Here is a 23,148-nt window from a genome sequence, read left to right as displayed (position 1 = left end):
AGTAACAGGAAGGTGCCCCACTCACCTGGGTCTCACTTCTCCCCCCATTAGGGAAGGGACAGAGGTTGGTACTTCCTATGAGCAGGGAAGCCCAAGGCCAGCAATGATTTAGCACCTACCAGTCCCTGCTCCTATGCAGGTGATCCACTCCATTTCCTCAGAAAAGGACAGGGCAGAAGGCACCCCAGAGAAGCAGAAAATGAACATAAATATGTATATTTTGGCCTGGGGCTTAAAAATTCTGAATTAACCAAGTGTTTGAATGGTTCTGGAGCTTTACATGTACTTCCAACTGCGCTCTCCTCACCCCTGCTGGTGGATAGGAGGGGCCACGGCGGAAAGGAACTAGGGAACAACAGCATCAAAATAAGATTTATTATTTAGAATCAAGATTTGGAAGAGACAGACATGGCAGATAACAACGAAAAAGAACAGCTGGCTCCAGCTGCAGGGAGGGCAGTACCGAGAGGCTGACGGGCAGGGGAGGCTCCTGTGGCTGTGGCATCAAAACCAAGAGAAGGGTGAGAAGAGGCTGGACTGGGAATGCAGGAGAAACAAGGGAGGCCTGTGGGTGCAGAGATTTTGGGGCCCAGATGTGACAGCAGGAGCAGCATTTTCCCACTTCTCAGGACAATGCTAACCCAGATTTCTGAAAACCAGATGAGTAGTCCTTGGATAAATGGTTTCTCATGAGATTATTGCTATGAACTACTCTGTCCATCACCTCGGTCCAGGAGACACCTGAAACCCACCCAGTGAACTCCACTGCATCGGTTTAGATCATTGAAGGCACTTTAGAGTCTTAAAAATGGTTCCAATTACCCACTCATCTTTGGGAGGATTTTAGTCTTACATTTAAAATCAGCAGTGACTCGAGACTGTATTTAAATCCAGCAAGAAAATGTGGTCAGTCTATGAGAAAAAGAGAGAGGTAAAAAGGGAAGTGACAAGCAGACTTATCCTCCGGTGCAGGATCCGGAGGTTTTTACCTTGATTTAAGTTGATTTAAAATAGAACATCATCTTTAAAAAAGAACTGTGAGAAATTTAAATGGAACTGGAACTTCTCTTTCTCGTATGCACGCCTAGTTTATCACTTGGAAAATTGCTTAAATGACAATTAACTATGTGAAACAAAAAGCATTTGAAGGAGTGCCTCCTCCTCTTCCTCCTCCTCCCTCTTCTCTATCTGCTGCTCACGGAAACCTGGCTCACAACAGAAGGGAACAATCTGGAACAAAATCCTTTTCCCCCAAAATAATTCTCCTTTATTTTTTATTGCATAACATTTTTGTATTTCCAACTATAAATAAAAAAAATTATTAGAAAGAAGTTACAAAATAGTGTTGAATGGACCAGAACAGCACAGAATTCCTCACACATGATAAATCATTTCCCATCTTCCTCTTCCTCCTCCTTGGCCGCGGTGGGGCCTTGCGCTTGGCACCGTAGCTGTGGGGGCCACGTGTCACTCACTGATGGTCTCATTTTCAGAATCTAAAAGAAAAAAATCCACATATGGATTTCACATCTAGGAAAACCCAAACCAAACCCAAAAAGGCCATGTGAGCTAGGGCACCTCAAGTGTGTGAGAGGTGCTGCTGCCAGAGCGCACTCCTGGAAACAGGGACAGATGGGCACTTGTGCTGAGAGCTCAGGTATATAAACCATTTCTTTTGGTGGCAGAACCTCAGCACCTCACCGGGTCCTCAGACCAGAGCTCTCATTCCTGTGCGGGGAGAGCCAGGCTCCCAGGAGGCAGAGATGGAAAGAGCCAGCAGACAGCCAGCGTTTGGCTGTTTGTTGGAGGAGGGGAGATGAATGTGAGGCCGTGTGCAGTGTCAGAGGAGGATAGGGTTGCCCAGGCAGGTCGTGGCACCAGCTCCTCACGCCTGCAGGCTTGGCTCCCTTGTCCCATAGAAGTGAGCCAAGCTTTGGATCACAGGATCACAGAATGCTAGGGTTGGAAGAGACCTCCCTGCAGCATCCCTGGGACGGGATCCATCTGCTGCCACAGGAGCAGAGCACTGGGAAGGTGCTTGGACAGACATGAAGGGCACAGCAATGACAAGACCAGGGCAAAAGGCAAGGGAGGTGCCGAGAGCAGCGCAATCACTGAGGCAGCAGCAGCACAGGGTGTCCCCTTGTGTCCCCAGCCAGCACCACATGCCCACCACCCGTGCTGGCCACGCTGGGGATGCACTGGGGGCTATGCACCCCAGACAGGCTCCACAGACAGAAAGACTGACAGACACATGCACGCTGCTGTGGAGGGGCAGCACAAACGGATCTGATGGAGCAGACGGCTTCAGGAAGCACTGAGCTCATGCAGGGAGCAGCGGGGGAGGCAGGGGACGCTGGGGACAGCACACGGTGCAGACACTGCCAGCATCTCGCCCAGCTCCTGCTGGGTCTCTGTGATCTGGGCTTTGTGTTTGTTAGATGCAACCCCAACTTTCTCCCTCCTGTATTGCCTGCTCTGCCTGTTCATGGGAAGAACTGACTTTTAAGGGAAGGGAAATCATATCTTCTTCATAATTCTTCCCCGAGCTTCTGATCAACGTCAGCCCTGAAAACCTTCCTGGATCCACCCCAATACCTGCTCATGGTGGATAACCAGCATTTGGCATGGAGTTTCATCCAGGAAAATAGGACAAAATTAACTACCTCCAGGTAACTGGGAAAAAAGGATCTGGCAGTAGTGGGTCAGCCACAACACCCAGAACAGAGACAGTGCCCCAGGCACTTAGCTCCCAAAACAAACCCCCACAGGTGCTCAGCCATGGGCAACCACCCCACTTACTTCAGGCTCAGTCAGCCTGAGCTTTCCCAGGCTGGGTGGGCAGCAGTGCTGGAGAGGTCAGGGAGAGAAGGTCCCATGAGTTTGCTTGGTGACAGCAGAACTGTGGGAAAAGGCAGCCATGGCACACCCTGTAGTTGCTGCCTAACTGGGACAAAGATACCAGATTCAGTCTGTCTAGTCTGATAAACAAACTAGAAATGCTGAGGAACTTTTTACTTTATTTGCAAAGTCATTGAAAAAAAACAACACCAGTGTAAATATTTTTTAGGGCTATTTTATGTAAGACCTGAAGAATCCCCATTTGAAAAGGACTGGCAGCTGGTTATTTCTTTCTAAATCTACATTTTTACAAGGTGTCAGGGCCTTAAATGCCTCACAAAAACTGCAACAGGCCCGGAGAAGTCCCCTGAAGAGTGGCTGGAGAGGCTTTCACCATGCCCTGCTCTTCAAAAGTCACAGTGCCAGAGCTGGCGCCCAAGTGGTGCCTCAGTCATGAAAGCAGAGTGTAGGGACGTGCTCCTTTCTGAGGGGGAAAAAAAACAATCCTAACTTTTCCCTCTGCCTTGTGACTACATCAATGTGCTCAATATTCACCATGCATTCATCCTGTTGCACAGAGAAATTCATCCAAGTGCTCCTTGCTCACCAAATTTGGAAAAACCAAGAGCTTCTCACAAGAATTTCACTGTTGCAACAGATACTTAATCAAATCATAGGGCATTGTCTATGCACAGCTTCTCCACAGTGATCAGGTGAGCCCTAAAGCTTCCTGAGACTTTGTGTGTCAGACTGAAGGCTCGATCCATGCAGAGCCTAAACTCCTCATAAGAAAATTATTTAAAGAGAGGAGTTTGATAATCAAATATAAATCCACGCATAAGCAGAACAGCCTTGATAGCACACAACTGCCCCTGAGAAGGGAGCAGAGAGGATCACATCATTCCCAACAGCAGCCACCTCCTGGTCTGAGACTGACTTCCACCTGGATCAGGTGTAAGTGATCTCTGTGCTCATACAGCCACTGCTCACACAGTCAGCAGTGCAGCACATCCAGACCCCTCTGAGCAACAAATTCCTTCATAAAGCAGAATTTGTAGCCTGACAGTCCCTAAAATCTACCTCATTACACTGCACTTCTGGAGCCCGGCAGCAGCGTGGTTGGGGCTGGAGCATCCCTGTCCTGCCGAATCTACAGGGATCACTCCACAGCCAAAAATGTTGCCCCTGCCAAAAGGCACACATATGAGTCACAGCACAATCCCCACCAGATCAACAAACTGGTTCATTTCTGGGGTATACGGACAGGAAACTGACTGTCAGGGATAAAATAATAACAGAGGTCAGCACATCAGACAACTCCACTGAAGCTGAGTCTGCCCAAGCACCAGCCAGGTGCCCAGCACCACAAACCACTGAGGTGCTCCTCAAGGACTCAATCCATGATAAATGGTCATAGCCAGAAATAACACACAATCATGGTTTTGTTGTTTTATAAATTCAATCCCATAACAGACATTCATCCAACCCTGCCAAGAAGAGTGTGAGCTCCCTGCCGTACCCTCTGTAGAGAGACCATGCCCACAGTGCCCCACAGGAATCACCCAAAATCAGGACAGAGGAGGGCAGAGGAAGAACTGGGGAAGGCAAGGAAATCTTACTTCACGTGACACACAGTCAGAAATGTTTCATGTGTGACTGTCACTGAGCCAACAATTTCAACAGCATCCATGGAAAGAAAACTTGAGGGGAACTAGCTGGCAGCAAGGCAGAAAACAAGGCAAGCTTTTGCCATAATAGCTCCTCTCTGATGATTAACATTGATCTCACTCCAAAAGCTTTGAACCATTCCCTTCATTGCAGTGGGGGTGGTGGGGGGAGTGAGGATGACAGGGAAAGCAATACTGACATCACATACATTTTAGAAGGGAGACTTCTGGTTACAATTCTCCAAAGCCAACTTTCAAGGCATATGTGAGGACAGATGTTTTTCCTGCTCAAACACACGCAAACCGAACAAAATCAACATGGACCCACAAAACATCCATGGGGCTTCTCTGGAAAAATTCTGCATGTTCCCAGACCTGACAGTAATGCACTGGGATTATGAAAAAGGCTTGAAGGGAAAGAGCTACCATTGGCAAAGCCAAGTTAAACTAATGATTCAAAGTATTTGTGATCTCCTTCCACAAACACCAAGCAGCTTCTTCCCTGGAGGAAGAAGCCCATTTCAGGAATCCTGTCCCTTAGCACCCTGTTCCCAACACAAGTAACTGCAGGAGCACAGAGAATGCCACACTTCACCCATTCAGTCCCTTGTCTTGCCCTCAGCTAATGTCAAGGATTTCAGAGAAAAGTAGAAGGCATAAATGGAGCAGTATAAAGGCAGATATGGAGTAATGCTTAAGTAATCACAGAGTCCCGGAATGGTTTGAGTTGGAAGGGACCTTAAAGCCCATCTCATCCCACTCCTTGTCCTGGACAGGGACACCTTCCACCATCCCAGGTTGCTCTAAGCCCCATCCAACCTGGCCTTGGACAGGATCCTTTCCAGGGATGCAGGGGCAGCCACAGCTGCTCTGGGCAACATTTCCTCTTTAAATGAACTTCTTAAATAATTTTTTTCTTTTTTAAAGGAATTTTAAAAATATTCCCTCTTTAAAGTTGTGCACTGGAGACCAGAGTTAAACATGCAAACAATCTGCAAGGGCCAGTGCTGCATGATTCTTTTGAGTGAAATCTGTTCCAGGGAGGTTGAATCCAATTTGCAAAAGAGCCTTAAACAACTGCAGTGTTTCTCCCTGCCATCTCCAGTGCCCAGCTTTGCATCCCTGTGGCAGATTAGCAGTGCCAATGGCAGCAGCTCCTCTCCATGTCCAGTCTTACTCCAAGCAAGCTGGGAATGCATTGGGAAAGCAGGATGTGGTGGTCATGCATTAAGATACTCTATCACCACATAAGGCAATCAGAAGGCCAAATAAAAGGCACACAGGCAAACTTCAACTACTTTCCTAACTTTCCAAACTGAAAACTGCAAAACTTTCCCACTACTGGGTGAGTGACTGTGGGGGTTAAACATTTTTTCAAGACTTGTATTAAATTTCTATTAGTGAACAACCGAAAAATCAGAGGATCTGTGAGCTCCCTCATTGAAACCTGGTATTTGAAGCTGAGCCTCTGTGCATACTTCCCACATGTCCCTGCAGCACCGTGCTGGCTGGGAATGTTGGGCGATGGCAGAGCTACAGGACATGCAGGACTGGAACCAGCATGGCCAGGAATTCTACCAGCAGTTTTTGACCCATTTGCTGCATGTTGAAGCAATATTCAGTCAGGAATAAAACAAGTTCAGTTCTGGGATCTGTAGGGGATCTTTTTAGGTGCAGTATGGACCCGTCAGTTCTGTCTTACTCTTGGCTCACCTTCTGCTCAAGAAGTTGCTCCATTTATTTAATCTCATGTCATTTGCTTAATTGCCACCTAGGTCAAAGCACCCTGTGACACAATCCTCACAGCCAAGGGCAAAAAAAACCATGGCTTGAAGTGAACAGCCAGAAAAGCTGCAGCCAAGAGGGCCATCAGGAAATTAAAAATCACGAGTAAGACAATGCCAGCAACACATTCGGAGCTCCTGCTTGGCCCCAGTGCAACAGGTGGTGCACACCCTCCAAGGCCCTGGAAGCTGCATCCATGCCCTACTCCCCAGCCACCCCACCTCTCCTGGGAGCACAGCCATGCAATGCAGCCACCGTGGGGCAGACGGGCACCAGCGTGGATCAGAGACTTCCCAACCAACATAGCACAGACAGCAAAGCCACATCACGGAGACAGAAGCAGGAGTGTCACACCTGCATGCCCTTCTCCCATTTCTCCTGCAGCCTCACCCAATGATGGTGACTGCCAAGAGGGTGCTGGCAACAGGACTGAGCTTCCTCACACTGAAATAATGCCAGGATCCTTCAGAAGGGCTTCCCTAGTGTTTGCAGCTCAGGAGAGAGTTCATGGGCCTCTTTCCCACCTACCAAACCAAGCATCCTCACGAGCAGCACCAGCAGCCCTGAGGGAGCCATGTGCTCAAAGGAACCAGCTGAGGCTGCAGCCCCTCTGCTCTGCAGAGCCCAGCCCCAGGTAGGGCTCAGGGCTCAGTGCCCCGAGGTGGCAGCATGCACCCCCGGCACGGCTGTGGGGAGCACCCAACAACTGCTGCAGGCATCACATCTGCTCCTGCTACACAATCCAGGGACAAGAATGAGTCTGGAAAACAAACAAAGAATTACCTGGAACAGCTGGAAATTGACACTGCTCTATGTTTTAGAAAAACACTGGGTTTTTCACACCATTTTCAAGCACAAAATGTTTATTTTTCTTTTTAATCTATACAATTTCTTGGGGCTTTTAGTGCCACTGACTTTGTCAGTATACAAGGGATGGACTATACAGGCAATAGCAACATAAACTGTAGGATTCAGTGTGAGCCGAAGGGAACCCGGTGTGAGAACATATTTTCCATGTTTGCTCATGAAGCATACCGACATGAATCTAAAAAACCCAAACAAATTAAAGATACATGGTACAGAGAACAGAAATCTCTTACTGCAGTAAGTATTTTGCCCAGGCAGAAGACTCTGCATAATTGTCTATAAAATTCAATTCTAACTGAATTGATGGAATAATATATTCAAAGGGTACAAACAAGGTAATTTAGACAGGTATAATGCTTGAAGTACAATAGAACTATACAATTCATAGCGTGGCAGCACAGGACATCTCTGCCCCTCAGCAGAGAGTTACAAAATGTTGTTGTGGGGCCTCTGGGTGCGGCCACACCTGGGTCCTGTGCCTGTAATGCTGCCCATGGTGCTCAGGGAAGGAAGGAGACTTACCATGGCAAACCAGCTCTAGTGGTTACCTTGTGCCTTTACACTAAGTGCAGGTGGAGGCTCTATGCACAGTAAAATAGGAAAAAAGCAACTTTCAAACAGGAGAGAGGTGTCCGTGCCACCTGGAGCGCAAACTGGGTAAAAATAAAGATAAATATATAAATAAATAAATAAAAAATTCCAAACAGAAGGTGGTGAGACACCAAACCTGAAGTGTCAGATATGAAAAAGAACAGCTTCACATTTTTATTCTGTTGTAGCACGAACACAGCTGGCACACCAAGGAACAGACATTGCCCTCAAGCACAGTGGCTGGAGCAGAACCTGAACACATGCTCTGCTCACACAGGGCTCACAGCCACCTGCAGAAATGGTCTGCTAGAATCAACAGCTCCATTACTTGTCTTCACTTATAGAACATGCATGAGCTTCTGAGTTAACTAAATTATAAAAGCCCACAACATCAGGAAAGGAAATGAAAGCCAGTGTGCTGCTGATCCAGAGGAAAACAGCATTTGCTGCCCGTTACAGAATTAAGTCGTCATCTACAGTGACTTTACCACAGGCTGGGAAGGAGAACGGAGAGCACTGCCTGAAGCTGTTCCCCTGTCCTTGTATACACCTTCCTTAGATCACTCTGTAAATGCTCCTACATTACAATGTACACTTCACTACTCCTTGTACAAACACCAACAATTTTACGATCAGTGCATCAAACAAGCATGTCAAACAAATCTCACCTCACAATTCTTATTTCTAAAAGTTTCAGAATTCAACCCGTGAATAAAAACAAAGCATTTACAGCAGAATGAAGCTGATGAGGAGCATCAGTTGTAAACCTGCAGTATCTTTGCAAATAAAAAAACCTCCAACTCACAAGCAGATTGTAAATAAAATACACCTTTCAAATAATTATACATCTCTTTCCAGCTGGGACTGGAAAGCTGAGATTCAAGGCACTGAACTCCTGCGGGGTTAGTACAATTTGCTAATTATCAATTCAAGTACAATGACTTTAAGGATCACAATTGTGAAACAGAACACAAGGAATAAAGTGTCTTCAGCAATGGGACAGAAGCAGGTATCGCCTTGACAACAAATGATCTGTGGTGATGCCGCCTCACAGTGATTGCTTATGCAGGGTATGGCTGTGCCCGGGGCCCCGCCTCATCCCAAACAGACCATGGCATGTACAGAGCAAACACTCCAACACGACGGCATCAAAGCCACCGGGACCCAGGGCAGGGTCACCCACGGCAAGGCCACCCACTGACAGGGTCACCCATGTCAAGGTCTCCATGGGAGAGTTCCAGTGGGAGGGTCACCGTCGCAGGGCCCCCTGCTAGGTCATGCGCAGCCGCGGGCTGGCGGGCCGGGCCGGGCGCTGCAGCGGCACCGGGTACATGCGCAGGCAGGTCCGGCCCAGCGGCGAGAAGCGCACGATGCCGGGCCCTCGGACCAGCCCCGGCTGCGCCACCGGACCCGGCCACGGCACTCCATACACGGGCGAAGGGAACACGGCTCCGTACTGACAGAGAGGCATCACGTACGGTGTCACCGCGCCGGCCAGGGCAGGGCCTGGCACAGGCACTGGCAGAGATGGCGCAGCTCCAGGAGCTAATCCTGTGGGCATGGGGCAAGCCACTGGAACGGGGCACTTGCTCCCCAGTCCTGTCCTTACCGAACTTACCTACAAAAAGAGAAACACAAGAAGTCTTGCTACAGGGCACTGCTCTTCCCGTGCCAGCGGCACCCCAGCCCAACGCCGGGCCTTGGGCAGCTGCGGGCACAGGTACAGAGGTGCCACGGTGTCCCTGGGGTGTCTTTTGGGCCCATTTCTTTTTTCCTTTTATACTTTTGTTGGGGGGTTGGGTTGTTTTTTTGGTTTTTTTTTTGGTTTTGTTTTTTTAAAGACGGACTATTTGGCATTTAATAAAAAAGGGTGACATGAGGCAGAGGGGAAAGTCACCTCAGTATAACCTCATTCTTTGAGAAGACAGGAAGCATTATTAAACACAAGTGAAAATTAACATCCTTACATGTCCAAAGGAACTCAATGTTGTGCATGAAAGTAAATAAACTTCACTAAATGCCGAATTAACCCAAATCCCATGCTCTACCAGCCAGCCTCAAAAGAACTTCAAAAATTCTAGCCCCTATTTCTGTACAAAATTGTTTTTCACCCAGCCGCAGGGAGCAGAGGTTGGCAAGGGTGGCAGAAGACCTCTCGCGGTGCTCGCTGCCTGGCGCTGCCGCTGCTTGTGCCAGGTGAAGCAAAGCCAGTGAGGACACAGGGCCCCTCTGCCTCACGGGCTGCCAGGAACAATTCCAGACGGTTTTCTAAAATTATATTAACGTACAGTTCGATTATGCAGCTTTTGCATGTGAGGGGCGGAGAAAGAGTTCTCCTCTCTCAATATGGGATGGCAGAGCTTCCCAAATTACACACTCCATCCTGCATGACACCATGACAATCGTTTGCTACCCCAAACGATTGCAGAATTTCATTACATTTTTCATGTCACAGAATTTACAGCTCCCTGCCAGAGCTCCCAGCAGGCGATCACCTATTTATGGAATAATGAAAAAAGGGTGTTATTTAATTCTGGGAGTCTCCAATCAATGTGATATTTCACATTCAATTGATAAAACTGGCACGAAGGTGAAATTTCAGCAGAAAAAATGGATATCTGTTTAATGTTGTGTGGGATGCTTACTCCATGTTTGTGATTTTCTCTTCTCAATTAACAATAAAGATTGCAATGTCCCCCAGGATGTCCTACTTTGGGGCATTAACCTCTGTTCCAAGGGCAATTTTAGAAAAATATGGGACTATTTGATATTCTCCTTCACTTCCCTGTCTCTCATTCTCATCTGAAACCTGAATCTGATGGTGAATGTTGTACTAAAGGAGATGCTTCAGGAACATGAATTTAACACCAATAATGTTAAAAACCCCACCAAAATTAACAGAAACCAAAGAATGAGAAACAGAGGAATCAAGGATATATTTTAAAGACCTGCAGATTTCTGTATGCTGTTATTAGATTCTTGTTTTAGCATCCTCAAAATGGTGCTTTCCACCGAAGTAAGCACCTGTGAGGAATGCCAACACATGTTTGCGAAAATGCTGCATTTTGGACAACACTCTCAGGCATGTGTGGGGCTGTTGGGATGCCCTATGCAGGGCCAGGAGTTGGACTACACTAGCAAGGGATTATTCAGTGGCACAAAAAATGTGAGGTGACATTTTTGCCCCTTTTAAAAATTAATTTGAAAAAGCTTATTTCAGCTCTTTTAAAGTACTGAGAAATCTGACTCATTCCACTTCTGAAATTCTTCCTTCTCAGCTGAATTCCTCAGTAAAGCAGTGGCTGCATTTAATGCTACATATGTGTGACCAGAAAAAAATTGTCATGCCCCAAACCCAACATTACATATACACATTAAACCTGATAATGTCATGACAAACACACGTTAATGGTTTAAGTTTTTTTCCTCTACCTTCCTCCTATGCTTCAAGTGAGCTAAATACACACTTTAAGAGCCATGGCACCTGGCTCTTGCATCTTCCCCTCGGCTGGAGCCTCTTGGGTATGGCCTTTTTTAACCATCACCTTTTTAACCAGTTCTGATTACTCAACACTGATGGACGCCACCTCCTCACCTGCACGCACCCAACTCTCCCTGCACTGGCAAATCTCTGCTCTGAGCACCTGTACATGTCCCTACAGGTACCAGCCACCAGCTCCTGCTTCCCCCACACCTGCCTTCTTCAGACAGTTTTTCCTTTGTGGCTGTTTTTCCCCTTCCCCCAAATAATCACACAAACTCATTTAGAATACAAGAATAATACATACACAGAGAACAACATACCAGAAAACAATGGTAAAAATGAAAAAACTTCACAAGACAAAAACTAGGGTAGCTCAAATACCCCAATATCTGTTGTTTGGACCTGTTATAATTTTTCCTGTGCTCTACCAGGCAAACTTCAAAGTGCTACTACCCCCAGTGATACTCACAGCTCCAGTACTGTCAAACTACACAGCCAAGCACTGGGTGTGACTTACCAATATCATAAATACTTCTGGGTTTATATCAGAACAGAGGAAACCAGGTAATTCTGTTGTGAAAGCTGACCATAGCTATCACAATCCATTTGAAAAGGCAGGATTTAGACGACTTTTCTTTTGCTGCCTACCCCACTAGCATCAGTGTTTGCTTCTGGATGGACCAGCTATGGCTGAAAAAAAACTGAGTCACAGGGCAGAGTCAGAGCTGGCTGCCAACACGAGCTGGTAAGGATGATAAAAGAGATGGATATCTCTTTTATCACTTCTGTCCAGTTTGTTGAAACCCCAAAGCTTTTAGGCACTTATAGATTCATTTTTTTAATTATTTTCCCAATCAAACAGAGAGGAAAGACACAGTGAAGGGGCTATGGCTTGGTTTTGGCATTGTGGCCATGTCTACACCAGCTGCTCCTGGCAGCACACCCAAGCCCACAAGTCAGGAAATGCCAGCAGAGGTTCAGATGCTGCTGAAGGTGTCCAAGCCCCCAGCTCCTATCACCCAGTGACACAGACCTGTGTGTTTTCACAAACAACCTCACTATGCACTGGGAACACATTTCAGCCTTTTTGGAGGTAATGTTTTTTCTGTAAAACCCGTGGAGCTACACACAGCATGGAGAACAGAAAACATTTTTGGCAAGCCCTTCATTCTCAGGCATCTTCAGATAGTGTCTTTAAGTACACAATATTCAGTATTCTTTGCACAGAAGGCACCTCATATTCCTAAACTTATTCCTTGACTATTTCTAACCAAAATTACCTGTAAAAATGATTATTTCATCATATCTTTACAAAGATCACAGAGAGAAATCACTCAGGTGGTTTGACCTCAGTTCTAGTATTTCCTACTGCATTTCAAACTGCTGCTGCTGAAAACCTACCTCCATTTCCATGCTTCATAAAACCATTTGAAAAGGTACATTTCAATGCTCCTGTGACACAACTGGATGAAGGCTCCTCCCCCTTTGAAAGGTCTCCCTCAGAATTCTAATATGATCAACCGGGATTTGTAGGCAAATGGACTGGTAACTTTCATAGAAACAAAGCAGAATGTGAAGTTTTCCTTTACATGCCAATTACATTATTGCTGTCTACACTTCTGATGGCAGAGGATGAAAAGAAAACCACTCACTCTTATTAAACACACTTCCAGTTTCTCTTCTATTTCCAGACTTCCTTAAAGAGTAGCTTTCACTTAGTTAAAAAAGAATATATTTTATTCACAGCAAACAAGCTGCTAGTGGTAGAAGGAGTCTTAGGTAAAAAAGAGATAACCCGGGGAAGTGAGTCCTTTCCAGGGGGAAAGGGAAGATTTTTGAGTCAACCACACAACTGCCCTGCATATTTATAACAGCAGGTGAACAGCAAGAGAAAATTTTAAAGTAAAAAATGTATTTTTCTATTTAAATGTATAGTTAACATTTTGGGGGTTTGTTTATTTGTTTAATGTATTTTTCATCATGGGGCAACTCCCTTCACTCCTACTCCTGTATGAAACCCTTTAGGGAGGCATTTCTCTTTACAATAATCTCCAGAGACAAGGCAGAAGTGAAGGTAAAAATCCTGCCACCCCCAGCCCCTCATTTGTGACCATCACAAGGAACCACTTTTCCCAAAACAACACCACCTTTTCCCAAAACTAAGCCCATGTGAGACAGCCCACCCTAACAGCTCCATACTAGTTTGTTCCAGTTAAAAAAAAACCACAGAAGGCATAAGAATCGCCCTGTTTCCTATTTATCCAGCCTTTATTTCCAACATAAAACCTTATAACCTTCTCTGATGGGCTGGAAATCTGCTTAGTGCTCCTTATTCTTTTCTTGTAAAGGTGTTTTTGATCAAAAGAGGTGACAAAAGATGGTGTTACCAGATGAACTGAAGAAGTACAGCCTGAGCTTCAGATTCTCTCTCTCTTGGAAAGCTATTTTTTCCATCCTTTATGTGATTTCCCAAGTTCTTTTTGTCTTTCCAGTTGATTCAGTTGTGATTCACCACATGGCCATCTCCCCATGGAGCTCATCCCTCCAATACACAGGTCACTTGTCCAGCTGTCCACATTAGGAGTTCTCTCATGCTGCTCCCTTCCTCCTCCTTTGGCCATTTCTCTCCCAACACCATGCATCCCTCTTCTCCCTCAACTTCAATTTCCCAGTTAGGGCCAATTTCAGAGGGTACAAACAGCAAAACAATGCGGAACTCCCAAACCAACCCCTGTCAAACTCTTCTATATCATACTTGCCACCTGCAGCATCCTGTGACATCTTCATGGCCAAAACACTCAACAAAAAGTACACCAGCAGTGTTTGCCATCTGCCCTTGCATCTCTGCTGCAAGCACGCGCCAGCACAGTCCTTACAAGGACTTCATGCCGCAAACCACCCCAGGTCTCACCCACCCCAGGGCTCCAGCTGATGCCATTCCTCCACACAACAAGGAACGATGCAAAATGAAGAGCAGGGAATCCCAACTTCTCCATGCTCCTGGTAAATCACTTCCAAAAAACTTCAGTCAGCTCTGCTGATTCCCTGGAACAACTGCCATGGTGGAGAAAGACACAAACCCTCTAAGATCCAGTCTACTGAGACAGGGACATTCCTGCTGCTCTTACAGTGATATGCTGCCTTCTCCACAGGCTTCGAGGCAGAGACACCAAAATTGCAGGAGGTAAAATCAACCCTAAATTGATACTGACAGGTGACCACTCATTTCTCCAGAGATACAGGTGGGCAAAACATCCACATCTAATACTTCAAACTTCTGCAGTGGTCTCAGGGGAAAGACACTAAAATGCTGCAAAAAGTGTATCAAAAGAAGTAAGAAGTGACTTAACAAAATCTGTGCCCTCCCTGCCTCTTTATGGAAATCCTTACTTTGGGTTTACTAGCAGCAACTTTGACTTATTTTAAGAAAACTGTTAGGGTCTTAAGTAGACATTGCTTACTTCTGAGCTGGTTAAAGCATTACTGAGTAAAAGAATTATTTACTGACTCAGGAAGCAGCAGGTACCAAAGCAGACGCACTGGTGAGGTTCCTGCTTTGTACATTTCACCTCACCAACAGCTACAGAGCTACTACTGCTACAGGATTTCTTCCTTCTACATCCCAAAAAGGCAGTGGTTTGCTATCCAGATCTAGTTCTCTTGCTTTTAGGGGATTACAAAACAGCTCCTCACTGTTATTTTCCTCTATTTTGGCTCAATTTGCAGTCTTCCAAGAAAATAAACCCAGCAAAAATTACTCATCAAAGAATCTCCAACTGTGAGGAGATTTGGAAACCCAGACCAGGGTGGGCCAGAATGGTGAACTAGGATTCTGGACGTGTGCTCATTTCTTGCTGTGCTGCCTCTGTATCAGCCCTCAGCAGCACTGAATGCAGGCACGATGCACCTGCAATGACTTTGTCCTGCTGCTGAGAACAGAAAGGGAGCAACAGGGGCTTTCCAGTTCCTTATTTGTTGTAGGATACTTTGACAGCATTTCTGAGGATGATAATGTCCAACAAGCAAGGATCAGCACCCTCCCAGCTGTCCCCTCTCCCAGCACAGGACTCACTCCAATTCCACCCAAACAACGGTTCCCAACCACAGAGCCACCAGCTCCTGCTCTGAGGAAGGTTAATATTAAAGATCAAAACGAAAACTTTAGGAATAGTTGAAACTGAAGTTGAGCAACTGATGATAACAATAGGAGTATTGCTCTGCATCGCTGTTAATAAGCAGTTTGGAATTTTAAAATATATATTTTTTATATATATATTGCTGCCCATGGACCCCTTAAGATTATTCCAAAGGACAATTAAAATTGATTTAGTACTGAACGAAAAGAGCTGGACATTTATAGAAAGCATTTATCTGGAGTAATGTTAGTCTATGTCCTCCTCCACATCTGAGTTCTGCAAAGGCTGTCAGACACATAGCAATAGGTATGTCCTTCAAGGAGGGCCACTTACTCCACATGTCTCATTCTGCGTTTGCATGGGGTTAGCCTTTGGCTCCATGTCTTGCCTTTTTTGGTTCTGCTTCAGTTGGTTTAAAGAAGGTTTTGTCTGTGCAGCTCCAACAGTTTTGCTCGTCCACTGGTCCACCAGCTTGTGCAGGTCATCTGTGAACATCCCTTTCTTGTTGTTACTGTTGTTGGCCTGAACCTGCAGCGTCGACTGTGGGAGGGGCTCAGGACACGTCACCAGGCTGTTGGTTGAGGATCCTGGAAAATCACACAGAGAGCTGAGATGGTGCCTCTGCCTTACCCCTGCAGCTCAAACCCCTTCTCACCTACTGCCACTCCAGTGGTGGCTTTTCAGATTTCTAACCCTCCCCCCTCCTGGCTGCAGAACACCTTTGCTTAAAGAAATGGTCCAAGTCCAATGGGTTTGCATTTTCTATCATACCATGTTACCTTGGCTACTAATTTGTCTTGGGTGAAATTAGGGACAGGGAGTGAAGCCAGGAATGCAGCCCCATAAAGCAGATATCCCATACAACATCTCCTCAGACACTACCATTAGGAAGAGGGAGGTGGGATGTATTGCTAAAATTGCAAGCATTTATAAAATTAATTTACCATTTATTTCACTTGCCTAAGTTTACTGTCCTCCTGGAAAAATGTTATTGTCACAGAGGTTAGAGGCAGGGCTGGTTCCTGCTCCTCTGGGAGTCCACCACCTCTCTCAATGATGCCAGGACCATTCATATGGCTATTTGTGTATTTTGGGGGAAAAAACCCCATCAGGACCATGAAAGTATAGAAGAGAGAGGAGAGGCTGTAGTGGGCAGGGTGACTGTTCGAGACAAAGATAGAGAACTTTTGGTCTGGATAAAAGCAGTCAGGAAGAGTACTGATAAAGATTTAATTCTGTATGTTCACTTCTTTCTAGAAGAACTAGTAAAGAAAAAATTTCTGTCCTTTTTCTGCTTAGTGACTACGAGTCTGACACAGCAAGCTCAGCAGGGGACTGCAACTGAAGGAGTCTGAATCTGACTTAAGCAGAAAATGTAAAGTAACTTCTCAGCTAACATACTTGAGACAGCTAAAGACTGGAAATAAAGACCATCTCTCCAAGCAAAAAGTTCATAGAACTGTAGTAAAATGATTGTATAAACACACATGAACATGGAGTATTTTCTTTGTTAATCAGTTACCAGCCAATGAAACCAAGTACACTAATTAGTCCTACAGTTATATAAAATATATTAATAACCTTTAAATGATCATGCATTCAACCTGCAATGTCACTTCTAAGTGAATACTGCTCAATTCCTTTTCCTTCACTTGGGGTAAAAGTGAGAAAAGTAAGGATTTTTAGAAGAAAGCTCTTCAATTGGTGTTTATTATTTCATGCAGCTCAAGGGGGCTGGAATGGTTTTAAGCAATCAATTCCTCCAGCAGAGAACTGCAGTCTTATAGAGGTGTGTATTTCAGAGACAGACACTGGATCCAGTTCCCTGGCAGCATGCGTGCACAGTCTCACACACAGAACACCACGACTCTCTTGCAGCATGCAAGGTTCCCAAGACATCATAGCACATGCATTACTCTCAAAGTATCACAATTTACAGTCTAGTTTCCGGTAAGTGCATCAGCTCTCATTATTAAACAACTAGCTTTTAGTAAAAAATAATAAAAAAAAAGCAAAGAACATCCCATGCCATGAAGGAAATACTGAGAAACAAAAACGGGATAGTTACTACTACTGTGATCTTTGCCTAGACATAGTCGTTTCAAGGTGGACCCTACAAGGTAAAACAATACAAGACACACAGAATTAGGTAAGACTAAACACAGCAAATCAGACGGACAAGCTTCTGTACTTTTAAGCAATCAAAAAGTAGTTATTATGCAAGAAAGGACAGACAAAGTCAGCAGTTCAGGTGAGTAAAGGAAGCCTAAATAACTGGACAGCTCAAACCTTTCTTAATGTGCAGCCATTCAAAAGCTTTGGGAAGTACCACAACATGCCAAAAGCAAGGGCTCGTGACTTAAAGATGCATTTGTTTGGGTTTTTTTGGTTGGCTGATTTTGAAATTTTTTAAAAATTGATTTTATTTTCCTTTTTTTTTTCCAAATTGCCTTGGCTTCCTAATAGAAGGTTTTGATTTGTCTCCTATTAATGCAGGAAATAATGTCAATTTAGTTTGTGATTGGAGGCCAAAAATGCTTTCAGGAACAAGTCAAGCTAGTCTGGCTGCAAAGACAAACCATAAAACAACCCTAAAAATCTTGTTTTACAAGTCCAAAAAGATACATTGTTCTGCAGGTCTGAGGCCAATTGTTTCCAAATAGTTTATTTGTAGGATTTGTGTCTAAATGTGAGACTCTGAACTTCAATTGAATGGAACTGTGAATGAGTTTCCCTTATGCTTTGTCCGAGTGCAGAAAAATAATCCGTCAGGGTAGCCGAGTTTTAGTTTAACTAAACTACTTGTTTTTTTCATTATTGTCTCGTTCCATCATTTATCATCATTTTACAGTCTGTTGACAAATAGCAGAGTGCCAGAAGTGTGCCGAGACCCCGACTTGATCTTGCCAGACATTGGCACCATTGCTATTTGGGTGCCAAAATTTCCTGAAAGGTATTTTGGACTTGATAAGAAGAATATTGTTATGGGATGGGGGGAGATGAGTGTCTGACATGGCCTACGGTGGGTTCATTGGGAAGAAGCACTTGAAACCATGAGCAAAATCAGACTGGGGCAAAAAAATTAAGATAGAGGATGACGTGCTCTTTCTCTAGAGTAAACAGTGGTGTAACATTTTGTTACTGTGCCAGAAATGCAGCTTTAAACTCAGAGATTGCAGGTCCAGGCTGACAGAGGCCCCGAATGAGTCTTCAGAGAAGGAAGCGATTTCAGTCAGAGACTGAGGAAGTAAAGAAACGAGGGAGTGAGGAAGTAAGGGAGAAGAGACGTTTGTGCTTAGATATGGGTGGCATGAGGAACAGAGGACTGCTTTGAAAGAATTTTTTATTATTTCATATAGTTCACATGGATTTCTATCCTGAGAAAATCAGGAGGACATAACTACAACAACACAAGCATGACCAAGTTCAGTTCTCATCTCAAAGCCCAGATAGCAAACACAGCCACATTCACAACTCAACCATCTGTCTTGTATTCTTGTATCTTTTGCTCTCTTTTCCCTCCGATATACCTTACCTTGCCTATCCCAAAGTAAGCTACTGATTCCCACAACGGAAACAAATCCCCAGGAGGGCAGTGGCCATGGCAGCAATCCTAGAGGCTATTTCCTGCTATTTCCTGCAGCAACAGGCACTTCTTAGCACAACAGGAATGCAAATGGAAAGCACCTGCCCACGAGAAAAAAAGCAGGCACCTGACTGCAGTACGTGCTTGAATATGTGTAAAATCACCTTCATTGCCAACCCCTCTGCTTCTTGCACAGCCAGGCACAGGTTTCCCAGCACCTCAGGTGCCAAACCCGACCTGGGGAAGTGACAGAAGCGGCAATACTCAACACACACATAAAACACCTGCATGAGGGGCTCCAGCTCTGAGGAGCATCACAGGAGAGTCAGGCACCGAGAAGAGACCTGCTACTTCCAGCAGCATCACTCCAGTGTGGAGCTTGGGAGATGGGAAACATTCCCTAAGCGGTGAGACTGCCTCAAGCAGGGACTGACAGTTATCAGCCATGGTTGGTTATGAACTCAAATTCAATTAAAAATTCACTTTGTAGATCTAATTCACCCAATTAATTGTATTACTGATAACATTAACATGTTTAAGAACAGTAAAGTTAAGGAAATTAATCATAATTAAGATTTAATGTAAGATTGTAAAAGTTCAGCAGAGCATTTTACCTCCAATTCTAGATCTCTTATCTGAGGAATTAAATAGCTATTATACAGAACAGAAAAAATCCACTGTCCCATATTTGCACTAACAGCTGCCAAAAAACTGGAAAGCTACAAAAAATGGAAATGGCAATAAACTGCTAGACCATTTCCATAATTGCATATGCACATACAGTATATGAATTGCTACAAACCTGGCAAAAAATGCATTACACAAGATTCCAAGCCTAAGCCAAATGGAGCTTTGAAAATTCCACTCACAATCAGTGAAAAACCTTCCCTAGGGCACCCCTGCAGTTTAACCCAGGAAAGAAATCAGGATAAAATTATGCCAAAGCCCATCAAAAATATTTTATATCATGAAACATACAAAGGTGAAGTCAATATTGGACATGGATCAAAATGTCCTGCAGAACACTGTGAAAGTGTTTGAGTCCAATGGATCTTGTAACCAAAACAAGATCCTTGTAATACTGTCTTTAATCCATCTGAACATTTATTTTTAAAGTTGCCAACTTTTCTGCCAGTGCAGCAGGTCTCCTACCTGGGCATATCCCACCTCGCCAAAGGGCTGGTTTTCCTCAACCACACATACAGATTCGGAGCATCTCCGAAAATGCAGCAGTGTTTCCCAACAGTTCTCAAACAAAAAAAATACCAGGGAAACTTTGACTTATGAAATAGACCCAGGACTCTGAACTGTCTGGAGGTGCCACTGAGCTGCTGGCACTGCACAGTCATGTCCCAGCCCTGTACAACTGCACAGAGGATGGAATGCTACCTGCAACGGTTTGGGTTGGAAGGGACTTTGCAGCTCACCCAGTTCCATCCCCACCATGGCCATGGGCATGGACACCTTCCACTATCCCAAGTGCTCCAAGCCCCATCCAGCCCGTCCTGGGACACTTCCAGGGATGGAGTATGGATGCAAACATGTTTAGCACTTAATGCAAATGCTTGGCTTTGCCTGCCTGCTGGGCGCACTGATGTCCCTTGCAGACGGAAAGGAACATGAGCCAGCTGGTATTGCCAAGATCATCACCTTCAAATAATAGAATCAAAGGATGGTTTACATTGGAAGACCTTAAAAGTACATCCTGTTCCAAACCCCTGCCACGGGCAGAGACACCTTCCACTAGACCAGGCTGCTCCAAGCCCCATCCAACCTGGCCTTCCTCGAGCACTGTTTTTCCTGAAGCTCCAGACACAGCTGCTCTGGATCCCAGCTCCACAGAAAGTGCTACTGTCCTTCCTGCCCGCCGTTGTCCCAGCCCCAGCCACCATGGGGAAGGACAGGAATGCACACAGCCCCAGTCCTGCACTCACACACACATCCCACATGCTGGGCTCTCAGGAAAACAAGCTGGCATAGCCTCCTGCCCCACCAAACCTGCCCACAGCTCTGTCATGGGGACCTGCTAAGGTCCCCAGGTGAGAGGCACCTCAGGTGAGAGGCTCCCCTGGCAGCCAAGATGTGCTCTCAAGACTGGGACCCTCAGGGGTGACCTAGGATTGCAGAGTCACGTTAAGTGCCTGAACTGCACCCATCTCCTGGTGTGACTCAGGGATGGGAGAGGCCAAAACTCCCCCAGTACTAGCCCAGACCCTGAGAGAGCACACGGGTCGAGAACAGAAAGCAATTAGTCATGCCGAGTTATTTAAGCATGAGGAAACTTCATGATTCAAAGGATTTACATATTCCCTTGGTTTTATTCACAACATCCATGCACCCAAACATTTTTAATGCGCTGGTTTTTATTATTTTTACCTTTCTCATCCTACTGAATAGTAATTCCATGGAAGATTAATGAAACATCTTCTGGGAATTACATGTGCAGAAGAAATTACTGTGGCCACTATAACACCAAACAGGAATATTTGGGAGCTGAGAATTCTCCCCAGGTTCTCAGAAAAAATCCCTAAATGCAAAACTGTCTCATGACATCACCAGTCATGAAAAGCTTACATGATAATAAATTCTGTAAACATCAGTCGCCTGAGTGTTTGTGCTTTCAGGGAGCTCAAACAAAAAAAAAAAAAAAAAAAACTGAGATTATTTCTTAAACTACTGTTTATTCATAAAATTAGGAGGAGTGTATTGGAGTGGTCTTGTGCCTTTGACCTGACCCACTTGGATAGTAATGAGCAGCGCAGAACTCCAAGGGGAGATCTGATACTACTGTAAACCCATAGTTATTTAACCAAACATTTTCTCAAAAGTGTTTTCAGCCCTTCTAAGGTTATATGTAAGTGGCCTATAGTACCTGTTCAGCACAACATATCTTTATTGTACAAGCAAAATCCGTTTGCCTAAAAAGCAGCACCTAAAATTGGGTAAAAAAGTCTAAATTTCTTCATTAAATAGCTTGATATTGTTTGGTGGAATTGCCAATTACTTTAGAAGTCAGACAAATAGGGTACAAATAGAAGGTGCACAGTTATTTGAGACAAAACTCCTGGATCCTAACAATCCATTTCCAAGTATCATCTGAATATCCGATATTGCTTTTTACTTATTTATGCTTTGATGAACTGCTAATTTGACTTCATCTCTGAGGTCACATAAGGTCATAAGAAAATAAACTGAGTCAAGTGCTTCAGCCAGATCAGCTTACACAAAAAGTTGATGGGACTCTCCCTTAGAGTAACCAGATCTTCCTGCGTCTTATGATTCCATAAAAAAATTGCTCACCTAAAGTAATTAAAGTGACTGCATGGGGAAAAGCCCACCTGGGACAGAGATTTGGAAAGAACTAGCTGGAGCACTGTTGTCTCAGCATTTCCACATGCAAAGAGCGGGGGAAAATTAAAGAAAATAGAGTGGATATAAACAGTACTGTATATCGAGTTAATACAGCCCTTGTATGGAAGTTATACCCTCCAGTGACCTTCTAGAATTGTATCAGCTTGCTACATGCATGTCTTCAGAGTCCAAACATGTGTGAAAGAGACCATTCGTCTACAGAAGGATGGATTTCGTTTTGTTGTCGCTGGAACCGGGACAGCAGACATGTATATTTGCCACATTGCAAATAAAATTACTTCAACAGAAATCACATAAAGTACAAAAGCTTTGATAACTCCAGGGCAAAATTTACCATCAGGCTATATATAATAAATGATGAGATCTTCCACACATGCTTTTGGTGCCCAGGCATGAGCCAAAAGCAGTGCAAAAAAAGCTTTCACATGAAAAATTAATATAAATAAGGTGTGTTCATGATGATTACTTAAAAGAAAGAGAAAAAGAAAGAAAAGATGGTTGAGAAAAAGGGGCATCCTGCCAAACATATTAGAGATATAAATCATGGAATTGGAAAAAGGGGGTAAAAGAAAGATGGACTGTGATAAAATACAAAAGAACAAATACAAACAGATGGACAAAGACACAGGTCCACTGAGGAATCTGGTACGAGGTTTGCTACTAGATTTATAGGTCACTCTCTCAGACGTTTGGTGGAAAACCGTCCAGCCTGTAAATGAATATAAAGGGAAGAAAACAAAGACACTTATAAAGTACAAGTAGCTGTGATCAGATGTCCTAAACCATCAGTCAAATCAGCTTTGTTAGTTAAACCTCCAC

General features: G+C 44.7%; 1 protein-coding gene across 11 annotated transcripts in view; it reads right to left on the bottom strand.

Annotated features, from left to right (window-relative positions):
• Positions 1-361: 361 nt before the first annotated feature.
• WNK2 (WNK lysine deficient protein kinase 2) overlaps positions 362-23,148 on the bottom strand; it is a 94,824-nt gene continuing 72,037 nt past the window's right edge. For 8 of the 11 annotated variants that reach the window (XM_059856029.1, XM_059856024.1, XM_059856025.1 and 5 more), the window contains 4 exons: positions 22,940-23,038; positions 17,440-17,484; positions 15,705-15,958; positions 7,139-9,369 (listed from right to left, as the gene is read on the bottom strand). In XM_059856029.1, coding sequence (XP_059712012.1) covers positions 9,022-9,369; positions 15,705-15,958; positions 17,440-17,484; positions 22,940-23,038 — 746 coding nt within the window. In that variant the 3' untranslated portion in view covers positions 7,139-9,021. Of the gene's footprint in view, positions 1,497-7,138; positions 9,370-15,704; positions 15,959-17,439; positions 17,485-22,939; positions 23,039-23,148 lie in introns of those variants that run through there. The other 3 variants (XM_059856032.1, XM_059856028.1, XM_059856035.1) reach the window with 3 other exon arrangements.

Source organism: Haemorhous mexicanus, chromosome 11 (genome assembly GCF_027477595.1).
Source record: "Haemorhous mexicanus isolate bHaeMex1 chromosome 11, bHaeMex1.pri, whole genome shotgun sequence".
In the NCBI taxonomy this organism is placed as follows: Eukaryota; Metazoa; Chordata; class Aves; order Passeriformes; family Fringillidae; genus Haemorhous; species Haemorhous mexicanus.
This window is presented reverse-complemented; position numbering and strand designations above follow the sequence as displayed.